At 50.9% G+C, this 10,196-nt stretch overlaps 1 protein-coding gene across 3 annotated transcripts in view; it reads left to right on the top strand.

Annotated features, from left to right (window-relative positions):
* Positions 1-10,196, top strand: part of DNAI2 (dynein axonemal intermediate chain 2) — a 36,752-nt gene that overhangs the window by 12,972 nt on the left and 13,584 nt on the right. For 2 of the 3 annotated variants that reach the window (XM_073883146.1, XM_025889947.2), the window contains exons 2-6: positions 2,754-2,947; positions 4,413-4,574; positions 5,318-5,439; positions 8,183-8,325; positions 9,300-9,413. In XM_073883146.1, coding sequence (XP_073739247.1) covers positions 2,765-2,947; positions 4,413-4,574; positions 5,318-5,439; positions 8,183-8,325; positions 9,300-9,413 — 724 coding nt within the window. In that variant the 5' untranslated portion in view covers positions 2,754-2,764. Of the gene's footprint in view, positions 1-2,341; positions 2,412-2,753; positions 2,948-4,412; positions 4,575-5,317; positions 5,440-8,182; positions 8,326-9,299; positions 9,414-10,196 lie in introns of those variants that run through there. The other variant, XM_073883145.1, reaches the window with a different exon arrangement.

The raw sequence follows: 10,196 nt of genomic DNA, 5'->3' as shown, positions 1-10,196 counted from the left end.
GTGAGGGTTCCACCCCCCGCTTAGCCACTGGAGCGAAGTCCCTCAGCGGAGCCGGCTTCTACAAGGTCCGATTTTGTGCTCCGCAGCTCTAGCACTTGCCAGAAGCGGCCGACGGAGGCCCCCTCCCCCGCCATCTATCCTCCCGAATATCACCTCGGATTCACTTCTCCGCAGGTCCTACCTTCCAGAAAGTGGTCGCTTTTCTGTTCAGAGTGTTGTTACTCTTCTTATCTTTGATCTCCTGTTGAGTTCCTAGGTGTTCAGATTGGTTTGATCCCTATTCAGCTGAATTCCTGAGACCAGAGGAAATCCAGGTCTCCTACTCCTCCGCCATCTTGCTCCGCCCCCCCAACACCCTCCAGCTCTATCCACAAGATCTCATTCCTTTTGATGGCTGCATAATATTCCATTGTGTGTGTATACCACATCTTCTTTACCGGATGCAAGTCCTTTATCAGATACGATTTACAGATATTTTCTCCAAGTCTGTGGCTTTTCATTTTCTTAATATTTTGTTTTTTGGGTTTGTTATTTATTTTTTTTTTTTAGAGAGAGAGAGCGTGTGTATGTGAGGTGGGAGTGGGAGGTGCAAAGACAGAATTTTAAGCAGGCTCCACGCCCAGTGTGCAGACCAACACAGGACTTAATCTCACAACCCAGAGAGCAAGACCTGAGCCAAGACAAAGAGTCGGAGGCTTAACCAACTGAGCTCCAGTGTTATCTTTTGAGGTGCAGAGTTTTTAATGTGAATGAAGTCCAATTTATTATTGTGTTTGCTTTTATGGACCATACTTTTGATGCCATATCTAAAGAATCTGGTCTATCAGGGTCCCGAAGATTTCCCTCTGTGTTCTTCCCCCTTAATTTTATAGTTTTAGCTCTTACGTTAATGCCTTCAATCCAATTTGCATTAATTTGTGTGTGTGTGGTGTGAGGTAGGGGGTCCAATGTCATTCTGTCCCATGTGAACACCCAGTTGGCCCAGCACCATTTGTTGAAGAGACCATCATTTCTCCGTTGAGCTGCCTTAGTACCTTTTACAAAAATCAGTTGGCCATAAATATAAGGGTTTATTTCTGAACTCTCTATGCCTTTCCATTCATACATATGCCCATCCTTATGCCAGTACCATGCCTTCTTGATTATTCAGCTTTAAGTAAATGTTTGCTGAATGAGTAAGTGAAAGAATGGAAACTATATACAAGGCATGAAGGCTGGCATTCACAAAATCTATAAATTCCTAGAAAAGTCTGTGTAATTAGATTTCTTTAAAAAAAAAAAAAAACAGACTCATGTTGAGTGCCCCGGAGGGCATTCTTGGGCAAAAACTCCAGTACAACGTTGCTTGGTAAAATGAGGGACTTCCCTAGCATCTCTGTTGTATTTTTCATCTGTTTCCTAAGTTTGGACATTTGTCTGTGGGTTTTACTGAAAGCAGGACACATGTCCTCCAAGTACCTTCCCACAAGGTCCCCATTCAGTTCGAAGTTAGCAACACCTGCTCACAGGCAAAAACCTAAACTCTGGGTGATCAAAGACCGTCTGTTGTAAATCCGATCATGGCAAGGCTCTTGTCCAGCTGCCCTCCCCATGGCTCCCACCCATTCATCCAAGGGCTCTGTGCAGGCCCAGGAGCCTCATAGACCTACAGTCTGAGCCCTGGGGAACTTGCCTTCAAAGACACGCTTTCTGAGAGTTAGGTGTGGCCACAAAGGGTGACTGTGCTCACCTCCACGGTACAGTATTATAGACAGACCTCATCAGCTGGCCAGCCATGGAAGTCACCAAGGAGCTCTCAGACCCCACAGAGTCTCCTGGTGTGACAGGGGTCAGTGAAGAGAAGACCCATCTGTGGGAACTGCCCAGTGTGTTTCTAAGACTTCCAGTTAGCATCCGTGCGGCAGAACCTTGCATTCCAGCAGTACTGCAGCCTGAGTGCATCAGGTGTTGGAGTGACTGAGTGGTCTAGCCATGGTCAACCAGCTGGGAAGTGGCAGGACCAGACCTTGAAATCAGCGCCCAGCCCAGCCTGCTTTCCGATTCCCCACTGTGCCCTTTGTGACCAGTCTTTCAAAGGCTCAACTATTCTGCCTGTTGGGAAGTGGGCTGGCTCTCTCCCCTTCTCCGAGGACTCCCAGCCCTGTTGAGGTTGGAGTGATGTAGAGGGAAGAGGCTCCAGTGGGGCCCCCGGGCGTGGCGGAAGGTAGAGTCCAGTAACCTAGAACTCTGGGAAGGGAACTGTGGACAATCAGGTGGTTGGGTGGGAGTTTCCAGAGAGACCTGGGGCTCTCAAATCTGTGTGCTGTATGACCAGGTCCAGTGTGTGGAAGGGGATTTAGTCCAACATAATCGCCTCAATATTTCTTCCTTCCCCCCAATAACCATATTAGCTCAATAAACACTATCATTTGGTGAGTAAGAGCGGTGGAGTCAGGCAGAGAGTGGCTGGACCCCTTATTAGCCATGTGGTCCTGGGCAGGGGACTCAGAGCAACTCTAAGTATGAGATTCCTCCAAAGTAGAATGGTGATGTTATTGTCCACCCAGAGGGCAAATGCAAGAACGGAACCAGATAATGCACGTAGTCATTACTCAATAAATGATTTTTTAAATGCAGGTGTGGCTTCTGAACAAATCCCCTAGGTCCCCTCCCCTCAACCAGACTGGGAATCTGGAGCCACCCCTGGTGAGGCCCATGCGGACGGGCCTCCAGGCGGGGCCCCTTACTGCACACCCGCCCTCTGTCCCCCGCAGCTGCCGGGACCATGGAGATCGTGTACGTGTACGTCAAGAAGCGAAGTGAGTTCGGGAAGCAATGCAACTTCTCCGACCGCCAGGCGGAGCTGAATATCGACATCCCGCCCAACCCTGAGCTGGCTGAGCAGTTTGTGGAGCGGAACCCCGTGGACACGGGCATCCAGTGCTCCACTAGCATGTCAGAACACGAGGTGGGGCCCTGCCCCGGGGCACTGGGCCGGTGGAGGTGTAGTTGGGCAGGGTGGCCAGCCAGGGTGGTAAGGAGGACAGGGTGACGCCATCTGGGTGACCAGTGGCCAGTTAGAGTGGCCCAGTGCAGATGTTGGAAGTATGAGGGCAGAATGGCCCCATGACCCACCATGGTGCCCAGGGACAGGAAAAGACCCCGAACCAGCCATTCTCCAGGCCAGGTGAATGTGACTCAGGATGTTCTCTCTCCCCTGGGCTCTGGTCTAACCCCCTAAGACTCTTACTAGAGTCGTCTGAGGCATGTGGTGCAGTTGGGAGAGGTAAACTGAGGGAGTGGGGATTCGGATCTACAGGCACCTGTCCCGCTTCTGAAAAGGAAAGCGTGCCACAGAAAGTCCTGGCCAAAGGGGCCTCCATGATAGGAGAGCGGAGCTTCATGTTGCAGTTCGAGCTCCCTGCCTGTCTAAAGCGGGTGGGTGAGCCGCCTCGATTATGCCAGGTGCTGCTGAGAGAAAACTAGTTTGAAGGAGAGAAGCCACTTGGTCATGTCCCAAATCAACCCAGTGAAAATCACACTTGTTTGGCCAAAAACACTTCGTGGGTGGTTCCACTAACTCACGGTTCAAACACACTGAGTTTGTTGCTCTCCCAGACCTGATGGCTGTCACAGGGACCTGGGTGATGCTGTCCACGGAGTAGCCAACTAAACAGGATGGCCTTAGGGTCTCCACCCCGTGAAGACTTGTTGCTTTTGTGAGCCCTGGCTTAGAGAGGAAAGAAAGGGAGTGACTGCTTACTGGGTTTGGGGTCTCCATTTGGGGTGCTGAGAAAGTTCTAGAACGAGATGGCGGCAATGGTGGTACAACATCGGGGAGGTCCTTAATGCCACAGAATCGTACACTTTTAAATGGTTAAAATAGTAAATTTTATATGTATTTTACCACAATTTTTAAAATGGGGGTGGGAATAGAAAGGAGGCAAAGTGACAAGTTTAAGGGATAAACTACATCTGTATCTACCATCCTCCCTGCCACAGAGAACGGGCAGAGCCATCCCCACGTTTACATCATTTCCATGTTTCAATACCCATGACGTTGTTAATGGTAAAGCAGAGCAGGCTCATTTGCTTCTTTTTCTTTGGGACCGCACAGAACAGATGGGTGGACTCCTCTGGTTATTAGGGTTTAGATAGAGTCAAAACTAGATTTCCCATGGCCAGCGGCATCGGCCGCAAAGCGGCTAGCCCTGTAGGGCAGCACTTCCGTAGCTACCAGTGACCATCTGAGGACCAGAATGTTCCTTGCTGGAACCTGACAGAATTATGGCTTTGGCCAGAAGCACCTCATCGGTTCTTCCCTGTGTGTTCGGGGCCCCGGAGGGGCAGGGGGCCCGCGATCCTGGTTGGCAGAAATGGCCTCATGTTTACACCTGGGGCAGGCATGTTCTCACCCACGGCTCTTTGTTCAGGCCAACACGGAGCGGTTTGAGATGGAGACCCGGGGGATTAACCATGTTGAGGGCGGCTGGCCCAAGGATGTGAACCCCCTGGAGCTGGAGCAGACGATCCGGTTCCGGAAGAAGGTGGAGAAGGACGAGAACTACATCAACGCCATCATGCAGCTCGGCTCGGTGAGGCTTCGTTCAACCCCAGCCATCCCTCGGGCTCCCCGCCTGCACGTGAAGCCCTGGGGGTGCCTGGCCCTGTGCTCAGCTCCTGTGGCTACTCGGACAAGAGCACTGACTACCTTCAGGAACCTTCTGTCTGGGAGCAGGCAAACCCAGTCCATAACAGCAGACCAAAGGGGAAGACGGGAGGGTACAAGTGCTAGGCAGGCTTTAGGAGGACTCTGACAAGTGCTCCCCTTGAGCAAAGAGGACCCCAAAGAACCCTCCCAGCAACCACCTGCCAATAGGGATCATTCATTCATTCAGCACATTTGGACTGAGCTGCTAGCCTCTGCCAGGCACAGCAGAGATTGCAAAAATTCACATACAGCCCACCCCAAAGAGTTTATAATCCACTGGAGGTCAAAGACAAATACAGAGGTAGCTCCCTATAAAGTAGAAAGACATGCTGTAAGATGAGGGATGACTTGCTATTTTGCTCCATAAAGAGGGAGACTTGATTTCCTGTTGAAGGGATCAGGGAAGGCTTCCTGGAAAAGGAAGCCCTTGAGCTTGGGCTTTTCCTTGTTGGACATCTGGAAAAATGGGGAGGGCCCTCTGGGTGGCAGAACCAGAAGACGGGTGCTATATATGGAGTGATTACTGGTTCTGTTTGACTGGAGCAGTGTTTCTTCACCTTTTTTTTTTTTTCATTGTTGTCCCTCAATGAGCCTTTTCCCTAAGAACTCCTGATGTGTCCTCCTCAGATCATGGAGCACTGCATCAAGCAGAATAATGCCATTGACATCTACCAGGAGTATTTTGATGATGAGGATGCGGTGGAGGTGACAGAGGAGGCCCCTTCAGCTAAAACCATCAATGTTTTCAGGTACCTCTCCAGCTAGGCAGTTGTCTGGCCGATCTCTGTCACCCCTGTGGGTGGGTGCTTCCAAAGGTCACTCCTGGCCGATCACCCCATGCCGTGGGTACAATGCCCTCTGTGCTCCGAACTTGGTAAGGAGCAGAGCAGTAGAACACCCGGCAGCCAACTGGTCCTTACCTTGGGGGTGGTCTGGTTGATGGAAGAGGAGGACAGACTCGAGGGAAAGACTAAGGGAATTTGTGAAGCTGTGTGAAAGCTAGGTCGATTCATGCAGGGCAGAATGAGCACAAAGTATGGGCATCCGTGACCCAGCAGCACTGTGGGCAAACGGGACCCTCTTCCCACACTCACGGGAGTGTACCTGGCAATAACCTCCAGGACAGCAGTTTGACAATAGGACTTTCTCCCATAGATACATGTGTATGTGGAATCACTGTGTGTGTAGACATTCACTACAGCAGGGCATGGGCTAGCCAAAGACCGGAAGCAAGATAAATCCATCGGGAGGGCACTGCTTCTAGCAATTCTGGTAGGCCCACACAGTGGAATACCACGCAGCCATCAGAATGAAGGAGGAGACAGCCCCTTCTGGGACAAGATTTACTTTGTGAAACCAAACCACAACAAACAAGGTGCAGAACAATATGTAGGATAGCACTATTTTTTATCTAAAAATAATATATATATGTACCTATGATTTTGGAAGTGGTTAGCCTCAAATGCCAACTCTGGGGGAGTCACTGTGCTACCATGACCCACTGAGGGTCCTGGGAAGTACTTGACCCCCGTCCCAGCACAACTAGGAAGGACCCTTTTGTGATCCAGGGCTGAGTCGCAGTGTGCAGAGCAGGACCAAGGGCTTCGAGGAGAAGGGACCAGGTTGGGGTGGGGGGGCTGCCCTCCCTGCTGAGGTCTGATCTTCCGTAGGGATACCTTAGCAGGATGATGGGTTAGACATCATCCTGTCTAACCTCTACGTTTGACAGATGAGGGGACTGACCCCAGGGAGGGGATGGTGCTCAGGACCCACAGTGGGTGGGCGACCCAACCAAGGATGGGACTCTGGTCTTCTGGATCCCAGCCTGTACTCTTCTCACTCTAACAGTGCTCCCAGGGGAGTGAAGTGGAAGAATCAGGGGGTGAGAAAGTTACGTGGCTTCCCACTTTCCTGCATTCCTTCTGATTACTTCAAGGACAAAGTCTCAGTTTGGGCCTTTTCTACTTCTTGCTCATTCCCCTTCCTTTCCTCTTTTTTTTTTTAATTAAGAGTTTATTTTTCATAGCAGTTTGAGGCCCACAGAGAAACTGATTAGAAAGTACAGAGAGTTCCCACACGCCCCCTCCACCCCACACCCCCACAGCTTCCCCACCATCAACACCCTGGCCCAGGGTGGGGCCTTTGTCATACCGTCGTGAGCCTGCCTTCTGATACCGCACCATAACCTGGGAGGCTTACAGACAACAGAAGTTTCTTTCTCACAATTCTGGAGGCCGGAAGTCCCAGCTCAGGGTGGTTGGGTTCTGCGTCCAGTGAAGACCCACTTCCTGGTTCGCAGGCAGCCATTTTCTCACTGTGAACTCACATAGCCGAAGGGGTGAGGGAGCTCTCCAGAGCCCTCTATCAGGCGCTAATCCCATTCTGAATGGCTCAGAACCGAATCACCTCCCACAGCCACCCCCTAATACCATCACATTGGAGATGAGATTTCAGCGTATGAATCTGGGGGACACAACAGTCAGCCTGTAGCACTCCCAAATCCATAATTTACATTGGGGCTCACTCCCTGTGTTGTACACTCCGTGGGTTTTGACAAATGTATCCTACAGAATAGTTTCACTGCCCTCAAAGTCCCATGCTCCTTTTCATCCCTCCCTACCCCCAAGCCCTCGGGCCAACGCTTGGTCTCTTTACTGTCTCCCTGCTTTTGCCTTTTTCAGAATGTCACATAGTTGGCTTCATACAGTATGTGGCCTTTTACAGACCGGTTTCCTTCACTTAATGATGTGCATTGCGTTTCCACCCTGTCTTTCCGTGGCTCGATAGCTCCTTTCTTTTTAAAGCTGAATAATATTCCCATGTCTGGATGGACCCCAGCTTATTTATCCATTCACCTGCTGAAGGATGTCTTGGTTGGTTCCAAGTCTGGGCGATTATGAACAAAGCTGCTGGAAACATTCATGGGCAATATTTTGTGTGGACAAGAGTTTGCAATTCTTTTGGGCAAATGCCAAGGAGCAGGATTTCTGGAATTCTCCGCTTTCCCTTTTATTTCAATAGCAATGGGAAATCAGGCCTCAGGCTCAAAACTTTCAGCAAATGAAAATATCAGACTGGAATTTAATACTTTTTATTTCCATGGGTTTAGTGTTTATCATTGCCTTCTGTTTATGGCTGGCGAGAGTGGATTTTTGATTAAGGGAGTCCTCTAAACTTTGTTCTTAAAATAAATTTCTCTGTGGGGTATCTGGGTAGCTCAGTTGGTTGAGCGTCCAACTTTTGGTTTTGGCTCAGGTCGTGGTCTCAGGGTCTCAAGATCAAGCCCTGTGTTGGGCTCTGCACTGAGCATGGAGTCTGCTTAAGATTCTCTCTCTCTCTCCCTCTCCCCTGTCCCCTGCTCTCTCTCTCTCTCTCTCTAAAAAGAAAGAAAAAAAGTTTTCATAAAAAAATAATTGAGCAAATAAGGGGTGAAGAGGTGTGGGGAGCCTTCCACTCCATTCCAGTCTTCTACCCTCTTGCTCTCCGGTAAAGGGATCCCCAGGAGATCAAGCGGTCAGCCACGCACCTCTCCTGGCACCCTGATGGCAACAGGAAGTTGGCGGTGGCATATTCTTGCTTGGATTTTCAACGGGCGCCTGAGGGCATGAGCCACGAAGCGTACATCTGGGACCTGGGTGAGGAGCAGAGCGGTCCGGGTGGCCGGGAAAGCTGAGGGAGCAGGGGAGAGGCTTGCAGAGCACAGGAGTGGAAGGTAGAAGCCACAGGCGGGGGGACTTTCACAGGGCTGGTCCCTCACAGGGAGGGACCAGGGACCGCAGGAAGCCGCTCATCCCTTCCCTGTCTGGGTTCAGGCACAGCCAAACGGGAGCCATGTCAGAAGCAAGAAATTCCCTTCATTTCCAGATCCTTGATCGGGGCATTCAAGACCAGACCCCAGCAAATCCCAGTTCAGACAGACTCACCGCTGTCCCACCTTTCCTGGCATCTGTCCTTCCCCCATGGCCTGGAGGCACAGTGTGTCCACTTGGGAGCACAGACCCTTATTGACAGAAGCACTCACTCTAAGAGCGCGAGCCTGGCAGGGGCCGGCGATGGGGGTCTGTGTGCTGTCAGATGTCCCTTCACTGTCACCAGTGTGAAAATAAACGTTAGCCATTACGAGGAGGTGTATGTGCCAAGCTCAGAACTGAGCACATGATGCTCTTGAGCAGCCCAACAAATGCTTACAGCAACCCTGGGGGGTGGACTCCATCATTAGCCCCCCTGTACAGACAAAGAAACTGGCTTGGGGAAGTCAGGGAGAGTTGGCTTTATGTAAAAGCCTTGTGGTCTAACCTGGTTTCCTACCAAACCCGAAAAACGGACACACACACACACACACACACACACACACACACACACACACACACCTTCCTGATTACCAGAAATAAAACCACTAGAAGAGCCCCTAGGGTGAAGAGTGCCAGATTCTGGTCACCAGGGCCTAGAGGTTGCAGCCTGGAGAAAGACAGGAGGGACTTCCAGGCTTCCCCCCAGCCCCCGACCCCAGCCACTTCCCACCTCCTACCTCTAGAAGGGTTAAACTGTTTGACCCTGTCCTTTGCCTTCTAGACCCAGTGGGACCATTTTTTGTTTGTTTGTTTTATAGAAAACCCCAACAGGCCTGAAATTGTCCTGAAGCCATCTTCTTCTCTTATCACCTTGGAGTACAACCCCAAAGACTCCCACGTGCTTCTGGGAGGCTGCTACAACGGGCAGCTGGGTAAGGAGGGGGGCCTGGGGCTTCAGCGGGAGCCAGCCCAGCCCCTGTCGCTGTCCACCAGGCCCACATGCCTGCCCGGGCCTCCCGCGGGGCACAAAGGAAGGTGGGGACTTCCCACAGCGGATGAACTCCAGACATCCGGGCAAGTTGGATTTTGCTGATAGCTCAGCTGTGTCTCCAGTTGTAATAGTTCAAGTCAGTCTGAAACCAGTTCAGAATAAAAAGTTTTAAGAAAATTAGAGGTCAAGTATAAAGTCAAGGAGCATTTACTGCCCTCCTGCCTCCCAGCTGGGATAGAGTAGCTGGGGGCAAAAGGGTAATGAAACCCGTGAGGAGCTCCGTCTCAGGAGAGGCAGGTGGAGACTCCTGCGCAGAGATGAATGTGAGTGATTCCCGCCATGCACAGTGAGGGGGGACGTGTTCCCTCGTCCTTTGATGATCAGGAGCATTTGGTACTAATTCTTTAAATGTTTAGTAGAATTCACCAGGGAGGCCATCTGGTCCTTCCCTATTGGAAGTTAAAAATTGCTAATGCAACCTCTTTTTTTAAGAACATTATTTATTTATTTAGAGAGCACGAGCTGGGATAGGGGCAGAGGGAGAGGGAGAGAGAGAATCTCAAGCAGACTCTGCACTGAGCACAGGGCCAACCCAGGGCTCGATCTCTCGACCCTGAGATCATGACCCGAGCTGAAATCAAGAGTCGGAGGCTCAGTCGGCTGAGCCACCCAAGTGCCCCTCTAATGCAACCTCTTTATTTGTTCTAGATTGCTTCATACTTTC

This window comes from Callorhinus ursinus, unplaced genomic scaffold (genome assembly GCF_003265705.2).
Source record: "Callorhinus ursinus isolate GAN/ISIS: 27379988/994484 unplaced genomic scaffold, GSC_fseal_2.0 scaffold50, whole genome shotgun sequence".
Classification (NCBI taxonomy): Eukaryota; Metazoa; Chordata; class Mammalia; order Carnivora; family Otariidae; genus Callorhinus; species Callorhinus ursinus.
Note: the sequence above shows the minus strand (reverse complement) of the source record. Positions and strands in the feature narration are given on the sequence as shown.